General features: G+C 40.4%; 2 protein-coding genes across 5 annotated transcripts in view; one reads left to right on the forward strand and one right to left on the reverse strand.

The window, feature by feature from the left end:
• The window catches only part of CTNNA1 (catenin alpha 1), a 114060-nt gene that overhangs the window by 49980 nt on the left and 39033 nt on the right, over positions 1–25047 (forward strand). For all 3 annotated transcript variants that reach the window (XM_053284941.1, XM_053284939.1, XM_053284940.1), the window contains exon 8: positions 24955–25035. In XM_053284941.1, the coding sequence (XP_053140916.1) occupies positions 24955–25035 (81 nt within the window). The remainder of the gene's footprint in view (positions 1–24954; positions 25036–25047) is intronic.
• On the reverse strand, positions 10572–18060 carry LRRTM2 (leucine rich repeat transmembrane neuronal 2). Of its 2 annotated transcripts, none has more exons than XM_053284942.1 (2): positions 17607–18060; positions 10572–17327 (listed from the first exon to the last, which is right to left on the reverse strand). In XM_053284942.1, exons 1-2 carry the CDS (start codon positions 17608–17610, stop codon positions 15781–15783), a joined length of 1551 nt encoding a protein of 516 aa, XP_053140917.1. In that variant the 5' UTR covers positions 17611–18060; the 3' UTR covers positions 10572–15780. The 2 variants fall into 2 exon arrangements, 1 of the variants encoding a protein (XP_053140917.1); XR_008313492.1 differs by having other exon boundaries at positions 15873–16010.

Here is a 25047-nt window from a genome sequence, read left to right on the forward strand (position 1 = left end):
CATAAGAAAGGTGCTCTAGGCCCCTGATCATCTTCGTTGCCCTCTTCTGCACCTTTTCCAGTTCTAACAATGTCCTTTTTTAGATGTGGTGACCAGAATTGTACACAGTACTCCAGGTGTGGCCACACCATAGTTTTGTATAAGAGCATTATAATATTAGCAGTTTTATTTTCAATCTTCTTTCTAATGATCCCTAGCATGGAATTGGCCTTTTTCACAGGTGCTGCCCATTGAGTCAACACTTTCAACGAGCTGTCAACCACAACCCCAAGATCCCTCTCCTGGTCAGTCACCGACAGCTCAGATCCCATCACCTTATACTTGAAGTTGGGGTTTTTCGTCCCAATGTGTATCACTTTACACTTGCCAACACTGAACCGCATTTGCCATTTTGTCTCCCACTCCACTAATTTGGAGAGATCCTTTTGGAGGTCCTCACAATCCATTTTGGATTTCACTACCCGAACGAGTTTGGTATCATCTGCAAATTGGGCCACCTCACTGCTTACCCCTGCTTCTAGATCATTTACGAATAAATTAAAAAGCACCAGTCCCAGTACAGATCCCTGGGGGACCCCACTTCTTTTCTCGGCTGGTGTAGGTCACCCAACGTGGGATTACATTCCTCCATGTGCTCCAGAAGGCAGGAAGTAGAAACATATGAAGATCCTTAACCCAATGCCTGTGGGCGAATCCTCTTAGTTCTACTTCCTGCCTTGCTCCAGAGGGCTGGTTCGCTGTAGCTCGCTTCATCTCTCTCTTCCCTGTCGAACTCTCCTTTCCCTGCTTTCCTCAGAAAGATTTTCTTACCACTCTACCTGCTATCATATGCTTTGCCTTTTTTTAAAAAAAATTAAAAAATAGTTTTTTCGCGTTATCTTCAGACCCTTAACTGCAGTTTTGCACATTCGTACTACAGTTAAAACCTCTGGCAGCTTTAACTGCAGTTAAAGTGTACATGTGAACCTGGCCACGGTAATTCTGTAGCAGTGGTAGGACTTGGCATTGGGTGTGTGAAGTGCAGCTTTTTCCAGTTCAGAGTGAAGTTAAATTCTGCCACCTCCTTTGTTTCCAAATGTCAACAGGTACAGAATACCACAATGGAAAGATCAGCATGTTAAGTGTATGATGACTAAATGGTGTATTCCAAACTTGGACCTAAAGCTTCCAGAATGTGTTGCCTCTGTCTGCATAAAGGCTAACCCGTTGACTCCTGCACGATCAGCTAGCATGTTCAGTGTTTTCATGCACTAGGGGTTGTAATTAAAACTGCCTTCCAAAAAGCTCACTGTAGAGGTAGACGATTTATCACCATCATAAAACAAATGAATATTAAACATGTAGCTCTTCTATAATACATACAAAGATGTTTTAATATGATGCAGATATTTGGAAACAAGGAAGCAAATTCATTGCTTTCCCCATAGAGAGCAATAGCATACACTGGCCCATATCTTGCACATGGGCAGAAGGAAGAAGGGCTGTGCAGTGGTAGGGAGCCTTCTCCCGCAGATAAGCACATGGGGAAGAGAGTGGGGGATGGGGAAGAGTGATTTTTCACCTCTCCCCCCCTTGCTGCAAAAGACTTTTCTGCTTGCTGGATTCTGTCCCTGAGTAATTCTGCAAGTGGGAAGGTCTTTTGCAGTGAGGGGAGAGAAGTGAAAACTCACTCCCCCCACCCCCCGGCTCGTTCCCTTGCACATGTGCTCATCTGTGTGATAAGTCCTCACCTCAGGTGCAATGAAAACTCCCTGCCACGGCACAGTCCTCCTTCCACCCACCTACTGCTATGCAGGATGTGGGCCATTAAATTATTTTTCCCTGCACTATATCACTGAGAATGTACTTGTACCACAATCACAAGAGAAGGGGTGGTGCAGAATAGAATGCTTAAAAGAACTGAAAATATAGTTTAAAAAAAAAAATCAGGAATCCTGAATTAGGACTACCCATAAACTGAAATACCTAAATTTTAGAAGGGATACTAGAAAAGAAGCAGAAGCTAAATGAAGCTAACTTAACAAATTCTACTTTTAAAAAAAATTGAGCCACACTTTCCTTAAATAATGGTCTAGTGTGTAAACGTACAGCTTGAAACTTAGATTTTTACAAAGGATCCTGAAATAGATACTTGAGTCAAATGCATTCACTGTAACCATATATGTAAGAAACAACTTCACATTTTAAACCAACTTTGCAATGGTTATTGATCAGCAGGGAACCTAAAAGACTGCTATACATGCTCTGCCCCCACTGCTTGCATATAGATGCACTCTGCTTTACAATCTCTCTGTCACTGACTGACTTGCAGTCTTGTAAGTTTAGAATCTTTACCGTCCATTCATATCTGTTATAGCTTGAAGAGGATATTTGGAAAGCTCGCTTCCCAGAAGTAATTGTGGCATATTATGGACTTGTAGCAAACAAAGTACAAAACGATTGAAAGCCAGTATGGTATCATGGCTAGAGCATTGGACTAGAACAAAGGAGAATCCATTTCAAATCCCTGTTAAGAACTTAAGAACAGCCCTGCTGCATCGGGCCCAAGGCCCATCTAGTCCAGCATCCTGTTTCACACAGTGGCCCACCAGATGCCACTGGAAGCCTACAGCAGGAGTTGAGGGCATGCCCTCTCTTCTGCTGTTTCTCCCCTGCAACTGGTACTCAGAGGCGGCCTATAGTCCTCCAACTAGTAGCCGTTGATAGACCTCTCCTCCATGAAGTTATCCAAGCCCCACTTAAAGCTATCCAGGTTTTGTCACCACATCGTGTGACAGAGAATTCCACAAGTTGATTAAGCATTGTGTGGAAAAATACTTCCGTTTACTGGTCCTAAATATCCTGGCAATCAATTTCATGGGATGACCGCTTGTTCTAGTGTTATGGGAGAAAAATTTCTCTTTATCCACGCCATGCATGATTTTATAGACCTCTGTCAAGTCTCCCTGCGGTCATCTTTTTTTTCTAAAATAAATAGCCCCCGGTGTTGTAGCCTTGCCTCATAAGAAAGGTGCTCTAGGCCCCTGATCATCTTCGTTGCCCTCTTCTGCACCTTTTCCAGTTCTAACAATGTCCTTTTTTAGATGTGGTGACCAGAATTGTACACAGTACTCCAGGTGTGGCCACACCATAGTTTTGTATAAGAGCATTATAATATTAGCAGTTTTATTTTCAATCTTCTTTCTAATGATCCCTAGCATGGAATTGGCCTTTTTCACAGGTGCTGCCCATTGAGTCAACACTTTCAACGAGCTGTCAACCACAACCCCAAGATCCCTCTCCTGGTCAGTCACCGACAGCTCAGATCCCATCACCTTATACTTGAAGTTGGGGTTTTTCGTCCCAATGTGCATCACTTTACACTTGCCAACACTGAACCGCATTTGCCATTTTGTCTCCCACTCCACTAATTTGGAGAGATCCTTTTGGAGCTCCTCACAATCCATTTTGGATTTCATTACCCGAACGAGTTTGGTATCATCTGCAAATTGGGCCACCTCACTGCTTACCCCTGCTTCTAGATCATTTACGAATAAATTAAAAAGCACCAGTCCCAGTACAGATCCCTGGGGGACCCCACTTCTTTTTTTCTTCCATTGTGCAAACTCTCAGTTTATTCCTAACCTTTGTTTCCTGTCTTTCAACCAGTTAGCAATTGACACATGTACTTGTCCCCTTATCCCATGACTGCTAAGTTTCCCCAGGAGTCTTTGATGAGGAACTTTGTCAAAAGCTTTTTGGAAGTCAAGGTATACTATGACTCTTGAATGCTCTCCCAGTGGTTATTCGCTCCTCAGTCTCCATCACAGCTTTTAGAAAGCATGTTAAATCTTGGCTTTTTACCCAGGCTTTTATATGATTGTCTCTGCTGCTGCTCTTTGTACTTTGTATTTTGTATTGTTTTTATACTTGTGTTTTAAATTTTTTAATCAGATTTGTCTTATATTTTTAGCTTGACATTTTAACTGTGTCATTTTTATAATCTTGTTTTTAAGTTTTGCTGTAAACTGCCTTGGGATTGTTTTAATGAAAGATGGTATATACATTTAACCAAAAAAGAAAAAAAATGTCAACTGTATCACCCTTATCCACACACTTGTTGACACTCTCAAAGAACTCCAAAAGGTTCATGAGGCAAGATTTACCTTTGGAGAAGCCATGCTGGTTCTCTCCCAGCAGGGCCTCCTGTTCTATGTGCTTTACAATTTTTCCTTGAGGCTGCTTTCCATCAATTTGCCTGGAACGGACGTTAAGCTAACCGGCCTGTAATTTCCCAGATCACCCCTGGATCCCTTTTTGAAAATGGGTTATATTGGCTACTTTCAAGTCCTCCAGTACAGAGCCTGATTGCAGGGATAAATTATATATTTTAGCAAGGAGGCTGGCAATTTCACATTTGACTTCTTTGAGGACTCCTGGATCGATGGCGGCCGGCCCTGGTGATTTGCTAGTTTTCAGTTTTTCCACACAGTTTAGAATATCATCTCTTGTCACTGCTATCTGACTCAGTTCTTTAACTTCCATCTCTAAAAAGCCTGTTTCAGTAAGAGGTATATGCTCAGTATCTTCTGCCATGAAGACAGACGCAAAAAACTCATTGAGCTTCTCTGCAACCTCCATATCCTCCTTAATAGTCCCTTTCACTCCCTCATTATCCAAAGGTCCAACTGCCTCCCTGGCAGGTTTCCTGCTTCTGATGTATTTAAAGAAGTTTTTGTTATTCCCCTTGATGCTTTTTGCTAAATGTTTCTCAAACTCTCTTTTTGCCTCCCTTATCACCTTGCATTTCTTTTGCCAGAGTTTGTGTTCATTTTCTGTTTTCCTCATTTGGGCATGCCTTCCAATTTCGGAAGGAAGTCTTCTTCCCTTTTATGGCTTCCTTGACTTTACCTGTTATACATGCTGCAATCCTCCTGGTACCTTTCCTCCTTTTGGGTATACAATCTAACTGGGCTTCTAGTATTGTGGTTTTGAGTAAACTCCATGCACCCTGGAGCGAAGTGACTCTCCTGTTTTCCCTTTCAGCTTTCTTTTCACCATACTACTCATATTTGAGAAGCTTCCCCTTCTGAAATTAAAAGTGTCTTTGTTAGACTTCTTTGGTGATTCTCTCCCCACATGTATATTGAATTTGATTGCACTATGGTCACTGTTCCCTAAGGGGTCGATGACACTGACATCCCACACCAGGTCCTGGGTGCCACTCAGGATTAAGTCCAAGGTCGCCTTCTCTCTAGCTGGTTCCAAGACCAAGTGTTCTAGGGCACAGTCATCCAACGTATCTAGAAATTTGACCTCTTTGTCATTACCTGACTGTGAATTTACCCAGTCTATATGTGGGTAATTGAAGTCATCCATTATTACTGCCCTGCCTCTCCTTGAAGCCTCCCTGATTTCCTTCTGCAACTTGAGGAAATTTAACCTGAGGCTGAAAGCTGAGTTTCAGCCATGAAACTCAGTGACTCTGGGTCAGTCATTTATTTCTCAAACCAACCTACTTCACATGGTGGTTGTGAGAATAAACCACCCTGTGAGGATATACATAAATCATGTGTACTGCTCTGGGCTCCTTGAAGGAAGTATGGGATATAAATGTGAATAAATATAAGTTTCCTATGAAGTGAAAGCCTTGCCCAAATGAAGACAAACTTCTTAATTTGTTTAGAAAAACAAATGCAAGCTGATAGTTTGACAAATACAGTGGCAATCTGAGGAGCAAACTGCTAAATATATGAGACAACATCCTGATTAAGTCACAACTAAATACCATTGAAATCAATGGGACAATTTCATCACGACAAACTTAAATCTCAGTAATTTCAATGGGACTTGCTCACTTAGTTGGGAAGTTCCCCTCCTAAAATAAACCCTTTTAAGAACCAAGAAACTAGCCATCAGTATAATACCTGTCCTAGGTAAAGTGGGAGAAAGTATTCACAAGGCTAGAGTTATCACATGTATAGAAAGACTGGTATATCCAAGGTTGCACACAGAAAGGAGGAGCAATGTCCTCACTGCCCCCCCCCCGCTCTTCACAGCAGGTTTTACCTTCCCAAATAAGTCCCTGAGGATTGTGCAAAACTCAAATACATTTTTAGCAGGCACGGATGGATGCAGAGGGGAAGGGAATTGCTGGAAATTCGTTTCCCATGTATAACTCTTGGTTTGGGTGTAAACCACTGTTGCAGTGGTAGAAAACAATGGGGTCCACCAAGAATTTTTATTGATGAAGTAATATAAGCAAAAAGGTCCCCGCCCCAAGGAGCTTAAAGATTACAACTGGCGGTAGTATGGTATAAGCATGATGTAGGTGGGTTTTTAAAAAGCTCTTTGGATTTCTTCTGTTAGTTGTTGAGTGACAAGGTAGCTTCTTCTATATGAGAACATGAGCTTCTCTACTGTTTTAAGTAATGGCTGGTATCCAGTGACCACACAAGACCATGTGCAGGCTTTTCAGTTACAACCCCCACCCCCAATTATGTACCTTCTGAAAAACCCCTCAAAGCTATACCCTGTATAGTGTTTGCAAGCAAAACATTGGTGCACTAGAGGCACATTTCTCATTTGACTTACACAATTACAAAAATAAGCCATGTTTTGTGCTCTTTCCAACTTCTCTCTCTCTTCCCCAGTCCCTGTGTAAGGTTTCAAAAAAAACAAAAACAAAAAAACCCCCAAAACCCCACCCCTTTACCGACTCGTATGGTGAATGCCCCTCATCCAGCTTCACCATGAATTTCAGAGATGAGGGAAGGGGGGTGAAGGATGTGTTTCTAGTTGCAGCTTGCTTTGCTTCAGCACCAGCCTCATACAAAACAAAGACCGACCTTTCACACAGAGAATGGGAGGGGGGGAGGAATTGTTGATGACTACAGATAAATCACTCACTAGTAAGCCATACCAAAATACGTAGAACTCTGTTTAGTTTAAAAGTTTGAGATTTCGTTAGATCAGGCTCTCTTCTTCAAGTAGTAGAAAATGATCTTAATTGCTGTCAGATGAGTTGACATTTTCAGTTGTATTTGAGACTTATGATCGAAGAGCCTAATGAAACCCAGGCTAGTCCAATGACCCAGAGTGTACAGACACACAATCCAGTTCTAATAGGAAACTAACAATTGTTCTTCAGAGCAGAGGCAAATTAACCTACAGTACGAACATGGTATAATCTAGACATTTTGTATGCTTGTTTAGATTGTCTGTATACTCCAAAACTTTTAACTACTGGGCATGAAATTGGTCTATTAGACTAGCACGAATTCAGAGTTGTTTATGAAGAAATTAGACTTTATCCATTTAAGGGAGTTCAGTGATGATCAGCCAGAAAAATAAAAACTAGATCAGGAAGCTTTAACTTACCCAGAAATCTGTTCCTGGGTATTCTGTCTAAAAGTCCCTCCTATGTATGGCCTATAACAAGGAATGTCTTGCATATCTGTGAACATAGCTGAGGCATGCTGCTCTCAGCTCTATATTTCTATAGCTCTTTGATACGATTCACATTCCAGCTACGTAGTTATTTCCTTCAGCCCTCCATAACTGGGTTTTGATGCACTGTTACAGCTCTTGACACTTCCTTAAGATTTTCTGACTCTGTCAGGCTTGCCGAAAGCCCTTCACCTAGTTGCATTTAGTAATAAATGCTTTCTCTGTGGCTGCCCCAGGGCTTTGGAATATGCTTCTTGTTGAAATAAGAGCATCTCCTTCTCTGTTTTCAGGAAGAAATGCACCTATTCTCACAGGTTTTTAACTGGAATTAATTTTAATAATTAGTTTTAATGGTTTGTTTTATGAGATTGTTTTAACTGTGTGTTGTGGATTTTTAATCTGTTTACTTTTTTATACTAAATTTTGTACACCACCTAGAGATGTACATATCGGGCAGTAAAGAAATATGATAAATAATTGCCTCCATGGCCAGAAGATCTCAGGCTATGAATTTTTTTCTCTTCTTGCCAGAGAAGGAAAGATTTTATTCCAGCAAAACCTGCTGTTTGTGCAGGCAAGATTTTCTGGCTGTGTTCTCTATGCCATTGGTGTGGGTGGGGGGCTTGGGTGGTGAGCAGAGTGAGGGTGACAGTACTCAACCTTATACTCAAGCCACATAAACATTTAATCTTTGAGGGAGAGAGCAGGTGCTCTAGAAATGTAGCACAGGGCTAATCATGGCTGTCCCTTATTTTTAGTGTTAGGGGTGAAGTTTAGGGAGGAGGCTTAGACACACACATCAGGGGTAGATGACAACCTAGCTCTGTTTAATTGGTAAGGCTGCCATATACTGTCAAAGTACCTTAGTATCGTATAGCAGGGGGAAATGTATGTCAATTCTGGGCATTAAATCAGAAGAGTTGTTAAGGCAAACAATTGTCCCATGGTGAAAAGCATTCTGATCGCTTACTGTCCTAGTGAGTATTGGAGTCCATAAGACATACAAAACTTCACTCTCTCTGGTGGTTATACTACTGAAAACATTTGTTTATTCTCTGACTTCCTCTCTAGAGGGTGTTGGTATGGAGGAACCTGCAAAGGGTTCAGTAGCAACTCTAACTTTCTGACTTCAGTTACTGACCCACTTGTTTAGAATTCATTTCAGGTCTATACTTTATCTTAGCTGCGTTATCTGTAAAAGAATTATGACTAGAAGTGGAGTATGCTAAGGAGAGACAAGGGAGGTTGAGTGGTGGGGCTTGTGCAAGTGAGTCCCTTGCCAACCAAGCCCACATTAGATAATTTTCAGTTCTCTTCCCTATTATGGCAGTGGCATTGCAACCTTCAGTAGGCTGGAGTTGCTTTGTCTCTTGGGGATCTGTTGGAGATACTTCCTCATACAAAGGGGAGGGCCAAATCCTATCTCCACTGTACACCGTCTTATTCAGGCCATCATCATCACTTAGCTTGAGAATCTCACCAGTCCTCACCCCACTGCATGGGCTGCCAGGGCCCATTCATAATTCCTTCAGACCTAACATGTTAGGGACTATATGCAGGACTCTAGGGCCAAGCAGGAGGTTTTTTACCAATCTCTGAGCCTTGCACAATCTGATGTCCTAGTACTTCTGTTGCCCCTGAGTTGTGGTGACTGCTACTACTCCAAATGGGCACTTTTTTCTGTTGTCCTCTCAGCATCTAGAGGTGCTCAAGTTTCTCTTATAAACCAAATTATCAGTTGACTAGTTAGTAACGTATAGTCAATGGAGTATTTAAGCACAAAGGTAGAGTACAGAGTTTTCGAAGCTAGAGGCAGTTTAAAGTACAACTTGAGGACCATACAAAATTCAAGTAACAAATCTATTTCTAAATGTAGCCTATAAGGCAAACTTCTCATCCCATCTTGGTTAAACAAGAGGACAAGACATGCAGATTGATTTACCTAGTTTGAGTGCATGTCTAAACATGAGTCAAAGAGCCTAAGAGGTGGACTATCAACCTTCATCTTCACTGACCGCCCAAGTCCATGTCAAAAGAAACAGAATTGCAGGACTCTATCCCATACCAGAAGTCATTCTGATTAGCCCAGAAGAAGAATCCTGGAAGACTAGAGCCCTGTCCCTCCAGTAGAGACTGTCTAGTTTGGCAAAGAGGTAGCCACCACCATCACTCACCACCCCCTACCTTGTGCTATGGCACGGTTTCTCTCACTTCTTTCCCTACACCTTGGTGTCCAGTAGTGAATTCTTCAGTGCTAGAAGCAAAGATACCTTTCCTTAGTGACAGGTTTCTTTTTCTCCCCCCCCCCCCGCCCCAGTCTAGAATGAGACAGGAAATTACCCTGTATCATTTCCTGCCTTGTCCAGCTTAAAAAAAGGGGGGTGATGGATGGGGATGTTCTCAGCACTTCCAGGCACTGTTGAAACAGCCCACAGAGGTGTGCAAAGTCTTTTTAGGAGAGATGACCCAACACAATGGTGCAGGCGAGTAAATTTTGAGTTGCAAGTTTCTTTGAAGGACGATAACAAGTCTTGTCAATATGGTTCCTGAGACACTTCGTAAGAGATGGGCTTATGTATCTTATGGCTCCACCATCAGAATAATTTGCTTTGGTGAAATGCTTGCTCTGTATCATCAGACAGTGTGGAAATACTATATTGAAAGTACTTCTGCCAACTACAGAACAGAAACTGCTTCTATCTTGGCTCCTAAATCCAATGTTTAACACACAGACTAAGAAAGTACTTTGTAAATGTTCAGTTCATACACACTTTGGCCCAAGTTAAAAGTTGGTATTTAGATGCTTGGAATTCACAATATGAATGCCTAATGCAGTTTTATTTTTTAAAATTCTTGGGCATTAAAATGCACTAATAATACAGCAGCATCCACAGTATTGAGATCTTGCTAAACAGCATTTCATTGGAATATAATGGAAAGTACCATATTAAGGCCTTGTTGCAAAAAGCAGCATACAAATAAACAAATTATTGATGTGGTTGTAATAAAAGTGTGGCTATTCAAGGAGATTCTCTAGCAGCTGTGTGTTAGGAGCAGGCATGATGGATCTAGTCCCTGAAGACAACTATTCTGTTAAGATTGACCATATTTTTCATTTGAAAGGGCACCAAAGAAGAGGCAACTTCTATTACAGTATACACAGTTTTTTAATGTAATTTTGTACACTGCACTCACTGCATTATGAATCTTTTTCCTCCACCAGAAAATGCATCTTAGAACATTATTAACATAAGTAATTTGGAATGTCTGTTAATATTTGTTCTTGGAATTTGTTGTAAGAACTCCAGAAAATATGTTCTAGTAATCACAGAAGATTTGAACTGGAAGTATAGCAGATAAAGATTTTGAAACATTTATACTATGGGTGTAGCTACCATTTTGTTCCTGTTCAGTGGCATGATTTGCATTGTTGGATAATGAAGTCTCACCTAAACTTTTACACTCTTCTAGAACACTTCTGCCCCCTAAACCATGGTGATTGCAAAATGAAAAATGTGATCCCAAAGCATCCAATTCTGCTGCTAAAGTAAGATTATTTCAAAATAAGCTCCATGTGTCGACTTTTGGAGTGCAAAGGATTATGGTGCTTGGAACATGATTAAGCTCCTAAACTTGCTCTTCCCACATGCAACTGCAAGGTCTAAATCTGAAACTTGCTTACAGGGACCTTAGCTTTGGAAATAGTAGCCGTAACTCATTTGCTTAGGGATTTTTTGGGCAGTTCTGTGAATAAAATATGGTTTCACTTGATTATTTCTCTGGAAGCTGTATAAGAGAAACCTTAAAATGTGTAGAAAATGTGGTAGCAAAATTCATTCTATTAGGAACCACCCAGTGAAAACAAGAGCCTGATTCTAGTGTAGGTAGGAACTATGGGCCAGTGAAAATAACACACTGTACTTGGGAAAAGGGATGGATGGAGGGACATGAAGTACAGTTCTATGATGCTGTGAGTTCTGCATCATCTTGTGGTTGGTTTTTCATACTTGCATGCTATCACTTGCTCTCTCACCCCTTTATTAATCAACGTGTGATGTCTGTCAGTGCATGAACTTCTGTATTGAAAAGTATATTTGAATTGCTGTTGGATGATATGAACATCCTAACTAGATGGCTGTTCACACACATGTCCTGACTTGATGCTAAACATGCATGTTTGAACTGGCCCGCATAGTTCTCCTTCTGTTGTCCTCTGCAATACTGGATTGAATGCAACTTAAACAGCTGTTAAATTGCCAAACAAGAAAATACCCTCTTTAGGAGACGCAAATGAAGGGAAATATAATCTTGACATGTTGCAAAAACAACTACAAGTGGGCTTCCTATGTGCAGCTCATTGTTGGTGAAAGACTCGGCCTGTAGTTTGAGTAATGAAATATTCATACTGACATGCCTACATTTTTATTTTTATTTTTTTGTTAAAGTAGCCAAATGTGAAATGGGCATGTCTGTTGCATTACTATAGTGTACTTTATTTGTGTAAGAGTAACATATTATGCATTTTTAGCTTGCATGAGCCTGGAAATAGTGTCAGGCTATCCTTGCCAAGGTGCCTCTAGGTACCAGTTCAGAGTTCTCCAATATGGCAGAGGGACAATAGGTTATATTTCCATGCTGAGAACTGCTGAAGGGAAAGATTAAAATGCATGTCTGTCTATATTCAGAGTACCATGCCTTCACTTGCCTACTTATAAGAAGCCAACAACCCCTGAAATACACATCCCTTGTTGATGCACTCTTCAAGAGGTGATGGCAGGAGTGCTTTGCCACTGCTGACATCTCCTGCAAAAGCCCACCAAGAGTGAGACAAACCACCCATAGCAGGAGGGGTTGGTGACAATGTCAAATCTTTCACTGCTTAACAAGCCTAGCAAAAATCTGTGTATATCTGCCTAACCCTTTATTTCAGATGGCAAACTATAGTATGCCAGAGAAAAGATGTGACTTTTCCAGAAAATTTGAATTAGAAAACTTTTCCATGCAAGTTTCCCCGTCATTTGCATAAAATTGCATTATTCTCAAAATTTACTATATAAACGTTCCTAATGTCCTAAACAGATTGTGATCATATTGGGCATGTCTGACCTACTTGTACAATGTAAAAAACCACACCATATTAATTTCCCCTCATATCTCAAATTTTTTTTCCCAAGAAGCCAAGTTAAAATTTTGCATTTCTAAAACTTCTCGGGGGGGGGAGGGGAGAAAAATTTTCTGGCAAACATTTCACCCCATATCTATGGCCAGAGATGCCCAATAGGAATGTGCACGAATCAAGATTCATGCACTGATTCGAAGCACCTTTAAAAGTGAGGACAGCAGGTCCATACTTGCTCCTCTGCCACTTCATGCAGCTTCCTGCTGCGGTGGTGGCATGCCCCCCAGCACCCCTCATGTGGCAAATGACCACTGTCGTTTACGGAAGCCATGTGCATGCCACCACGTATGGGGTGCAAGTGGGGGGGGTGCCGCCGCAGCAGGAAAATGCATGAAGTGGCAGAGGTGCAGGTACAGACCTGCTCCTCATTTTTAAAGGTGCCCAATCTGTGCTTTGAATCAGTGCACAAATATTGATTTGTGTACAGCCATAATGCCCAGTGACATACATGGAGTGCTTGCTGTACACAGCTGCAAATGCTTGCTCAGAATCAGTTGTGTTGGTTCCCACTTGTCTTCTAGATGACAAACTGACAAGAGAATATTGAGCCATATTCATCTGGGAATATCCCACAAGATCTGTAAATTTGAGCTGCTACTCTTATGTAAATGGCTCTGGGAGAAAGACTAAATTGGAATTAGGTTTTTTCCATTTTACACTAAATCCTGTAGAGTGCAAAAGTTGTCACTCAATACAGTGGGAATTCATAGACCCAAAGGCAAAGCCTGTTCACTACCCATTGAAGGGAGGGAAGAGTTGCTTTAAGGGTTGAATCCTGTTCTGTAGTAACTTGTAATGTGTGTGCACCTCTGTCCACTTGCATATACATACGCTTGCAGAGTTAATCACAATTGCTTCTCATTAAAACATGAAATGTGTGCTAAGGTTAAAGCACAGATATTCACAAGAATTTAGTATGAGGAATATTGATCTTGACTACACTGAATAGGCTACCAGAGGTAGCCTGTGTTTGTGGGCTTGTATCCTAACATCTGTTTCTGGACAAGGATCAGTTGGGATGGGGTGCCCCTGCCTCTCCTTCCATCAGCAGCCCCATGCCCCCATCCTGAAAATCTATGCCTGAGGGTTGGGGGACCTTCTGACAGGATGCTATGTGGCATAGGAATGCAGCAGGAAAGAGGGATTGGTGAAAATATCCCCCGCCCTGCACAAATGTATGTGCCTTCTGATCATGCAAGAGCAACCAAGGACCCAAGCCATTGTAACTAAGGCTAACTATAAAACTAAATTATGTTCCTTGGTGAATAGTGTTTAAATGCAGAGAGAATTTCCCTTTATCCAAATGCATAGAACATACTGTATATGGCTAAAAGTAATGGCTTACTGCATGAGAGAGCTATGGATATCAATCCATCTAGATTCATTCTTAATAATAAACAGCGGCTTAATAGAAATAGAAAAATAATTCTGGAGGGAACCCTCATATTTAGTTAAAATAGTGTCCGGTATGAAAAGCTGAAGCGTATGGATCATGGGCTTTGACTCATTGGCTTTAAAATCGCACATCTCCAAACTACTTACATTAAAGCATTGCGTTATTTATCCAAGTATTTTGCTAAGATATTATGCATATAAAAATGAATTTTTGAGCCAATGATAATTTGCTTGGAAACTTTGCAGCATAGTACAGCACACAATTAACACTATACTGACTTGAGGAGTTCAAGCACCAAGGTTTTCTTCCCCTCTGTATGAAATTGTAAATGTTTGTTGCAGCAGAATTCAGCATATTTTAGATCTACATATGTACATTTTCTCCCTAATTTTCATAGCTTTGGTTATGTGTTCATGACTTTTAAACAGTTGTATTAAATACTATCCTTGATCTTAGATATTACTGTGCATCTACATCGTTTAAATATAATTCCAAAACACAGTCTGGAGGCAGTAATTTGCTTTTATCCAGGAATGACTTTTTCAGAGTAATAGTGTACCACCTTTAAATGATAGTTCTTAAGTAAAATAGCATTTCCCCAAATTCTCTGCCAAGTAAAATAGCGGTTCCCCTAAAGCTGTTCTTATTTATTTAAACCAACTCCAATATCCTACTCTGAAGCTTTAAAATATTACTCTTTCTAGGGTGCGGTCTCCAACATATTTTAACTAAAATTCTTATTGAAATCAATGGGACTCACTTGGATAGAGTATAAATCTTCCACGATTGGGATTTCACAGTGGTGTCTGAATGCTTGTACTGTAAGGACTAATTTGGTCTCCAGAGAAACCAATAGTTAGCACATAACATTAGTTTTGTGGTCTTAAATGAACAGTTGAGGAGAATAGGAAGGAGTCCTCTGTGCCAAGACTCCTGTTTTCCCCTTTAACCTCAATATTTGATTTTTACTTGAAAGAAGTGTTTTGTCTGAAATGTCATGTTAAAGTCAAGACAAATCTAATAAAAGTTGAAGTGTATTTAATATCTTCAAGACCAGACTGCATTCTACTGAGTGACTGTAGAAGGCTGATATTTCAAAGCAGTGAGCGTAATCCTGGTTTATTCACAAGTGTCAACAGCTATATTCTGAATCTGGAACACACTTAGATAAGCTGAATTCTCAATATGGAGTTAGGAAAATAATACTTAATCTTTCATGCTTCAGTACACTGAGAAATCCCTCTTCTGCACCTTTCCACTGTAGATCATAAGTCTGAGAAACTGCTTATTTTTTAAAAAAAGAAAAAAAAATTCTGTTAACTCTACTTCCAAGGAAACTGAGCCAGCTGAAATGTTGGGGATCATAGCTACAGTGCAGCAATTGGTAAAATGTCCTCCCTTTGCTGGGTCCTGTACATATACCTAACATCTTTTCATCCAGACTATTGTTCTAAATTAAATCTGGAGGCTCGAGAATAAAATGTTTACACATAATTACATAACATGAAGCAGTTTACATATTTTGGGTTGAACATATTTAGATTTCCAAACATCAGGAGTGTAAATTTGATGCAAACATTGCTGCTTTAACACTGGAAATATTATGGGTCTATTTAAAAAAAAACAAAAACAAAAAACCCTTTAAATACTGCATCACTCGAAACATTTAAGTAGTCTCAAAAAATCTAGGCTTTGTCAACATTTGTAAAAATCAAAGTTGTGTAGAATCCCTGCAATTTAAAATAAGTTTATCTGCTTTTTTAATTACCTGTAGATATTACACTTCACATTCTTTATATGGTAGCTGCTGACACTTGCATTGTCCATAACCATTAATGATGATGAAGGGTCCTTCATGGGTGGGTTCATATTCATTATATGGTCCTTGGTCTGACATGTTTGACATATGTAGCCGTGTTTGAGATCGTAGTTGCCTGTGGCTTTGTATCATAGAGCACTGCCTAATTTTTCTTAATGTGGGAGGGCAGCACTTCCTGGAGATGAACACTACAAAAATGATAAAGAAGAAAGAAAATAATAAAGCCATTGTTCCTGTAATTACCTGCTGGGTGAAGATGGCATTGTTTGGTTCAGGCAACTGTTCTTCTGTGGTAATGGCTATGCCTGTAGTTGTTGAAATTTCCTTGTCTCCCACATGGAAATTGGAGGAGCTTATTCTTTTTGTGTATTCTGTTGTTGGAGCTCTGTAACTTGTAGCAATGGATGTAAGAACAGTTGATAAATTCCAGCAAAGCTGAAAACCATAAACTGCATCTAGAATATCCTCTCCCTGGGTGTGGTTTGGGCTATGACAAAGTATGGAGTGCTCCCACCGACCTTGGAAGCCACTCAGCCATGTGGCTAATGCACATATTTTGGGACTGCATTCCCAGGGATTGCTGGAGAGGCCCACTGTAGTTAGGGTTGTAAGTGAGTATAAAACCTTGGACTCCAGAGTGGTTAGCTTGTTGTTATCCATTAGGAGTACTTTAAGATTAGGCATGGTTTCAAAAACTGTCATATCAATGGCTTTGATCTCATTTCCAGACAAATCTAGCTTTTCTAACGTGCCCCAGGTCCATTCCATCCCGCATGTTAAGTTGCTAATTTTATTCCCCTGCAAGAAGAGCATGTGCAGATTGCTTAGCCGTAGGAAATGAGCAAAGTTAATCTTTGTCAGCTGGTTGTGCTCTAGGTGAAGCTCCCTCAGTTTGATTAATCCTGCAAATCCATTGCGTGCCAAACTTCGCAAGCGATTTGTGCTCAAATCCAAAAAATCCAAACTACGACAGTCTGAAAATAGACGGACTGGGATAGTCCTCAGAGAATTGGAACGTAAACTCAAGGTTTGCAGTTTACGAAGGCCATAGAACAATTCAGGATGCAAAGCAGACAATTGATTGAAAGAGAGGTCCAAATGTTGCAGGTTAATCAGTTGGCTAAAAGTTGTGTTTGGCAAATAAGATATTTTGTTTGAATTTAAAATTAATTCCTTGAGTTTATAGAGTCCTTGAAAACCATCTTCTCTTATTGTATCAATTTGATTATGGTCTAAATGAAGCCAAGTGAGTTGACTGAAGCTTGCAAACTGATCCCCTTCAAGTTCCATAATAAAATTGTGCCTCAATGACAAACCTAGACAGCCCTTGTCAGTGGTGTTTGGCACTGAGTGAAACCCCTGAGAGTCACAGTAAAAGAGCAGCTTCTCACAACGGCATTTTGGCGGACAAGCCGTGCCCAAGGCAGGCAGCATTTTAAAAACAATACTCATTGCATATACTGCTGCCAGCATAGGAGCCCCTAATGGCCACTTGAAATGTAAGCCTGCAGAATATAATTCAGGGAAACAACAAAATAGGATATTCTTATCAGATGATGTATGCTTATAACAGAAAAGGAGAAAGATTGCTGCAGATAATATGACATGCATTAACATGCTTCAGATCTCTACATTTAAAATGAATTGGCATAAGCATCCATTTATTGAAATTACTGATAAGGCAACTAGAAAGTGCCTTTTAAAAAATCTGTTGCCTAAATATTTTCTTATCTGAAGCAAGATTAGCTGCTGCATATAGTACATTTCAGAATGTCGAAACTTACCCATTCTTTTGAGTACGTTGGAGGTTGCATTCAGTCGTAGTTTTAGACTCAACACAGTGAGTCTGTGAAAAGCTCTAATGTTGACAACCTTTGAATAATTTACTTTCTTCTACTGTCCTTGGATATTTACTTCACATCCCTCTTCTCAAATACTCCTTTTGAATTCATTTCCTTGATTTCCTGTGACAGGTCTGTAAATTCCTGAATCGGTACTGAGCTGGAGTTCTCTCCTCTTTTTTTTTTTTTTTGTACTGTACAGCTGTTCAAATGGAAATGTTTTACACAGCTATGGCTTTTTCTGTCTTAACTTGTTGATGGCAGATGGGTGGCTTATTGCTGAGAGAAGCTTCTGTAGTCGCTTGAATGCATTTGCTGAAAAGCTTTCAGGGATACGGTACAGGAATGCGTTTGCTTATGTGCCGCGACCACACAACTGTATATAGGCTGACGTCATCCTGTGACGTTCCCTTTGTTTGGGTTTTCCAGAAGCTTTGCAGTTTAAGGCAGTGTGGTGCATACTGTGAATTGTGAGATTAGACTACCACTAAGAGGAAAAACTAATTGTAGGAATTCTTCATCCAGCTTCCAAGTGATAGAAATGACTCCGTAGGTGTCTTTCTTGCAGGTTACACATATATCATTAAAAACCTTGAGCTATGTAACTGAATTACTGAAGTATGGTTCGTTATTTTTGTGATGCGGTAGTCCTATTGGTGATATTCTTCACAGGAGGCATTAGGATGTGGGAAGGCTGTAACTTACAAAAGCCTGTCAAGGGAAATGCCAGGGGTCGGCCCTCTCAAATTGCATTGCCATTCAATTATAGATTCTCGCCTATGGACAATTGGCAAGAGAAGTTGGGATAACCTTTTGAGAGATTTTACTCAAATGTAAACTTTTTGATCAGTGGCTCTCTGTTAATGTTTAAAACTGGAGCCTCTGTGATATGTTTCTACTTATGAGTAGCTCACATAGGATTTTTGAACAGGCAAAAGAAAGTGCTACAGATATTCTGTTTGAACCAAAGCAGTCCTTGGGGCACAATGTGAGGGTTGGGGAGGGAGATCAGTGAACAATTAACAACCTGCTAAGGAGATCAGAATAACAAATGATAGACTAAAATAGCTTTTCATGGAAAACTTCAAATAGTGCAAACGAGTCAGTGAATTAACCTTTCTTTGCCAGAGCAATTTTAAGTCACTCATTAGAGAAACAAACATTTCTTTTCTGCTACTCAACCAAGTCATGCCATGTGTCTGTTCAGTCCACTTGGCAAACTCCCTGCAGATATTTTCAATAATGTTAATACAGTGAGGATATAAATGCTCAAGTGTGTGGCTTTTGTTTTGTTTTTAGTTAGTGTTAAGTGTTAATCTCTTATTTAAGCATCATACAGTGATGTAGGCATCATCTCATACTGTGTGGGAGGAGGCAATGGTAAACCCTCCTGTATTCTACCAAAAGAAAACCACAGGGCTCTGTGGGCATCAGGAGTCAAAATCGACATGACAGCACACTTTACTGTACAGTGATGTCACCTGTTGGTTTCAAATTCTGGGGAAATCTAGTTTTAAGTATAGGACTTTTATCAGGCAAACTTGCAAAGTTGTGGACTTGATTTCCCCCTCATTTATGCTCTTGTCATACTTGTTCGAACCTGCAGCAAAGTCCTAATTTAAAATCCTTAGAATTAAGTAAAACGGAGTTACCTGATAGGTCTGAAAGAAAAATAGACCATGAAGCCACCTAATGGCACAGTGGGGAAATTACTTGACTAGCTGGTTCAAATCCCTGCTGGTATGTTTCCCAGAATATGGGAAACGCCTATATCGGGCAGCAGCGATATCAGAAGATGCTGAAAAGCATCATCTCAAACTGTGCAGGAGATGGCAGTGGTAAACCCCTCCTGTATTGTACCAAAAACTCCTGGCTCTGTGGTCTCCAGGAGTCAACACCGACTTGACAGCACACTTTACCTTTACTATTTAGACATAACTTTTGTGGCTTGCAAGTCTCATTCTACTGCAGCTTTGAGAATTTCTAATTATACCTTGCTTGCATGACTGGATGCTGTTTATGGAAGAAGTGTGCTCACTTTATGGTATATCTGTCAGAAGGCCAAAAATATTGTTAGTTTTCAACTGGAAGCTTCTAAAATGACTGGGTAACATATGTAGGCTGAAGTTCCAAGATGAGTTCAGAATCAATAATGCATTGAAGATACACAGGGGCTTTGATCAACATACCTACTGTGTGATTTAAAAGCTAGAAATGAGGATCTTCTACTTGGGGGAGGCCTTTTCAGCAGGCTTACTGATGGTACCGTAGAAGGATTTAAAAAGACCAGAGATACAGCCAAAACCTTTGACACTGCAAGCAGTTTCCCCAGTAATCCAAGATTCTGCTCTGGGCACTCATTGCTTCTACACTGTTTAAGACATCTTCAGACAGACAGTCTGGTAGAGCTTTTCTGGCTTCCAAGAAAGATCTTCCAGTCAGTCTCCATCTTTCTCTCTCTCTCCCAGTTTTGCTCCAACTCTCGCCATACTGAATTGCCTCTCTAGTCTCTAAGCAGCAGCACATCTCTAACTTGTTGACTTATGTTTGGTACCCACTGAGTTACTGTTGGGTTTGGAACTCAACTTTAAGCCTCAACTTAGAACCCACTGATCTGTTGTAGTTTCTTCCTATCATAAAAATGGGCTGTGCAAGAGAGATTAAAAATCTTCCTCCACTTGCCTACCTGTTTGAACAGGTAGAAATATTGCTCCAATAAGATCCTATTGAAACAAGCAGTGTTCTCTCTAATTTTTTCCCCCAACTGTGTGCGGAATTAGTTTTGTTCTGGGTGGCAGTATCAAGGCAGTGTGTGCACACATGCATCCAGAGTGGGGCCTTCCTGATTCAACCTGAGTGGAATCTAAAATTAACTGAGCAGACATCAAGTAACTTATGAGTGCATGCACACGGGCATGCCTTAGAGGTAACACTGGAAGCAAGTTACTTGTCACTTGCAGGTCATGTTGAAACAGCAACTCATGTTCTATTGGAGCAGCATTGGGGAAGTCAGTGCTGCTCTAGTCGCAGCTTCTGCTGTATTCCTTCTTTGCCTTTTAGACTATTCCTCCAGGATGCTTTCCGGATTACATGCTGCAACAGGGTAAAATGCTTTGGCCTGGCAGGATCTCATTGCAAACAATCCCCAGAATCTGAAACTCCTACAACAGGAAAATACAGCTGTTTTTCTGTAACAGACTTGCACTGTAACGCAAAAATAAAATCCAAAAGAAGGTAGAAATGTGAACAGCACCTTTCTGTCAGCACAGGGACTGCAGTGTCGCAACACAGGAAGTACGGAAGCACACTTAAGAGATTCGTAGTGACCCTATTGTATGGTTTAATCTAAAAAGCTCCCAGATGGAGTGCATTCCTCACTTTTGTAACCTTAACAAGAGAAGGGATGCATTTCAACTAGTGGTCGTTAGTTGAAGTTGGAACAGGCAGATCCTGTGATTGAGAGTTCAGTAAGAGCAAGGGTCTTCACCTGATTGCCCTGCTATCGCCTACCATATGGCCAGGCTGCTTCTGCACCTTCTTTCTGTGTATTGATTTTGGTTTGCTCCTTGATATCCTGCGGTTCACACATTTAAGGAAATTGTTTGTGGATCTGCATTCAGCTTTTCTGAATTCTGCCTCTAAACATTAGTTGTAAATTTTCTGACAGTGTTCCTGCAAAATATAAGAGCAGATATGTGTAGTCAGCAGTGTCAATGAGTAATATGTGTGGATATGCTTTCCCATTCCTTTCCAAGTGTACAGTTTGGGCTTCTGTGGTTTTGATATGTGCTGCTTAAGCACAGCCCTTATTGTGCATAACTGATACTTGACAAAGCTGCTGTTACTATTTGTTGATGTGCAGCTAACTGCCCCTTCCAAAGAAAACAAAAAAAAAAATTCTCCAGCTTGTGAGACTTTCCCTTGCTAAACGTTTCTGAAAGTGCTCCATCATTAAATCTTCTTGTTGTGGCTGCAGAGCTTTATTTACTAGCAGGTGTTGGTCAGGTCAGAAATCCAGAACTACAAATGCTGAACGTTTAGTTCGCAAGACTAGACCATACCCACCAATAAAACTAGTCTTTTGAATTTGTGTTTGCTCAAGTGCTCATGTGCTCTGTAGAAGTCCCAGGCATAGTCTGTTGCAGCACACCACTTGCCCTGTATATCTGTGGTCTTACTATGCCATCCTTGAGTTTAAGTCAAACAAGAGTATAGATCTGCCAAGAGAACCCTAGGGACCCCCTTTTCCTGGGCAACAGCAGGGGCCTAGGGCTCTTACCCTCTATCACTCTACTGTGTTTGAGTGTTAAAGTGGCCATTAAGGCAGGATTTTGAGAGAGGGCAGAACGCTTAAATTCCCAAAGGCAGACTGAATTGTTGTATCAAAAGGTTCAATAGGATATAGTTTACCACACACACACATAAAATACTTAGAGAAAATGAAAAGGTAAATGCACTTGGTAAAACATGCCCCAGATAGCTTTTAGTTGCTAGTGTAGACACATCCTACTTGTTCTGGCTTACTGAGATTGAACAAATGTCCTTCCTTCCAACACATCACTACGCCTATGTAAAAAGTGAGTTGGCATTCTGCATATACATGGAATCTTGCCTGACTTGTCAAGACATTGGGAAGATTGACTTGGATTTCTCCCATCTTATTTATGAGTTTTTGGACTATTGGATATTTAATTTGATATAGAGACCATCTTAATGACTATGGTGTGTGTAGTTACAGTTTTATTGACTGACTTCTATAACTCCTTACATAATTGAACAGTGTTCACTAAGGGTATAGTTTTATTATAATTATATTAAAATATATTTATATATCTGGATTCTCTTTTGACGCCTTGACATATTGTTGAATCCATATAGGGTTTTGTTTTCACGTGACCTTGCCTGACTTGTGCCATTCCTCCTACGCTGTGCCCTGTTCACACCTACATGTACTTGGCAGAGGGCCTTATGCTTGAACAGTGCATTGGTTCCTTTTGTGTTTTTATTCAGTTTGCTGTTCATCTGTAGTGCAGATTTCAGATATGCCATATCTGACAAGAGGGAATTGGTCACGATCCGAATCCTTGATGGCCTCTTAAGCAGATGATAGGATCATTCTTTTTAATGTGACTTTTAGCTGTTAATGTCTTGATGCTATTGGTCCTGGTGGTAATCCTATTCTTACTGTGGTTTAAGCATTTGCGGCAATGTTGATTGATTTATTACATTTTATACCCTTCTGTTCCATCAAAGTTTGCTCCCAGAGTGATTTAACTGAAATCTGCACACAGGTATAATAGCTAGGAGATTCCTGGCGTGTGGGGGATCCACTGCCTTCTGGTCTCTGACTTGGTCTCTCACACCTTCCCTCTAGAGCAGAAGCAGCTGCAGATGAACTTCATGGATCTATTTACAGCCTATTCTGAAAAGCACAGTCCATTAATTTCATGAGAAACTGCTTCTCAACCAAGTTTGCTAAGATTTGGAATGCTAAACTAGTCCTGATGGAAAAGCAGTGGTCTAGGTTGTCACCTTTGAAGGAAAGTAGAGTGCTTTTTCAAAATTCATCTTAAGCAACAGGATTACTTGTGCTGTTTGCTTACTGCCTTTCCTAGAAACATATAGTTCATATTTAATCATCATCAAATTCTTTCTGTAAGTTGAGTCATAAGTTTGAAAGTCTGTAAAAAAAAAATTAAAAAAACATTGATACAGTGAGGAATAAGTATTTAAGAGTATGGCTTTTACTTGGGTGAATTCTGTGGTAGCAAAAAGCTTTTTCCCCTCAGAAAACTTAATGTTCTTCTTTGTTAACTTAGTCATAGCCTCTTCTAAAGGATTAGAATAGTCATGCTGGGCCAGACCATTGGTCCTTCAAAACTTGGCCAGCCACTGTGTGGCTTCTGTGTATAATTGCTCACTCTCTCTCCTCAAATACACTTGCTGAAGTTTTCAACTTTAATTTTTGTAAGATCTATAACATTCACCCCTTTCCCTTTTCTAATGTAACCAGTGTTCTGTTCTTGATCTTTTACATTGACTGTTGCAACTCACTTGTGGTCTTCTGCACCTTTCCTCTATTCATTGTTACTATCCTGTTACTCTTTCCTGTGCTCCAAACTTGCTCCTTATTTCAGATATCCTTATTTAAGGCTTGTTTCTCATCTTGTTGATTCCACGCCTAATATTCTAAAGCACAGTCTCCTTTGGCTGCCTTCCTGATTTTTCTGCATCTTAAAAAAATACCAGTGTGTACTAGTTTGAAGTGTGGAGGGGGTGGAACTAACTTAGGGGTGGGATTTCTAAATACAGCAATTCTGTTAATTTCCCTTAAAGTTTATCATTTGCTGAAGTTTATTTTATTTTCTACTTATTATAGACCCACACCACCTCAAATGTGATTTGTTCTGTCTTCCTATAGATTTGATATCCAGATTTGATATGTAAGGTTTCGAATATGCCTCCTATCAGTATTCTCTCTAGCAGGGATTCCCAGATGTGGTTGACTACAACTCCCAGAATCCCCAGATGCAATGGCTTTTGCTTGGGGATTATGGGAGTTGTCATCAACAACATCTGGGAATCCCTGTTAGAAGGAATCTGCCTTCTATATTTATATTTTTGTTTGTACCATCCAGTCTTCACTTGTGTATCTTCAGTTTGATGTGGACTTCTCTTCTTTGAGGATCTATAGCCTAAGTTCATCATCCCTAAGTAATTATCCCAAACTAGATACTCCTCTGCTTTTGTTGGCTTTTCCTCAGAAATAAATTTAGAAGTTGCTCTGTGGCTTTTTGATTTTAATAGCCTACAGTCTGGTCCTGTTATAGTTCAAATAGAGATGGTTTCTTTCACACAGGCTCTCATATCCTAAAGTTTCCTCCCATGTTCAACTAATTTAAACTTTCCACCACATACTGAGACTGCACAGCTCTACCTCTAGAACATGTAGCCTTTGTGAGAATGCTACCTTGAAGACCCTGGACTTCATCCTCCTATTTGGCAACTTAAATGTGTTGCTTGCTGCCTAGCGTGGACTCAGGTTATCTAGATTTCTTGTGGTCCTTGATGTTCACAGTTCAGGCAACTCCCCTGAACTCTGTATAAGCTCAGTTTCCAAGAATAAGTTGTCTCTGGCTAGTGTTGTTCCATCATATATGTGGAGTTGCCCCTGAAATCAATGGGCAAGTGAACACAGATTTGGATCCGAACCATGGCAGTGATACAGTGTTCATCTTTTCCCTTGTTTTAACAATGTGCTAATCTTACTTTGTTTTATGTACTTTTCTAGGCTGGCCGCAAAGAAAGAAGTGATGCTCTGAACTCTGCAATAGACAAAATGACAAAGAAGACAAGGGATCTGCGTAGACAGGTATCGTATTAA

Source organism: Hemicordylus capensis, chromosome 1 (assembly GCF_027244095.1).
Source record: "Hemicordylus capensis ecotype Gifberg chromosome 1, rHemCap1.1.pri, whole genome shotgun sequence".
NCBI lineage: Eukaryota > Metazoa > Chordata > Lepidosauria > Squamata > Cordylidae > Hemicordylus > Hemicordylus capensis.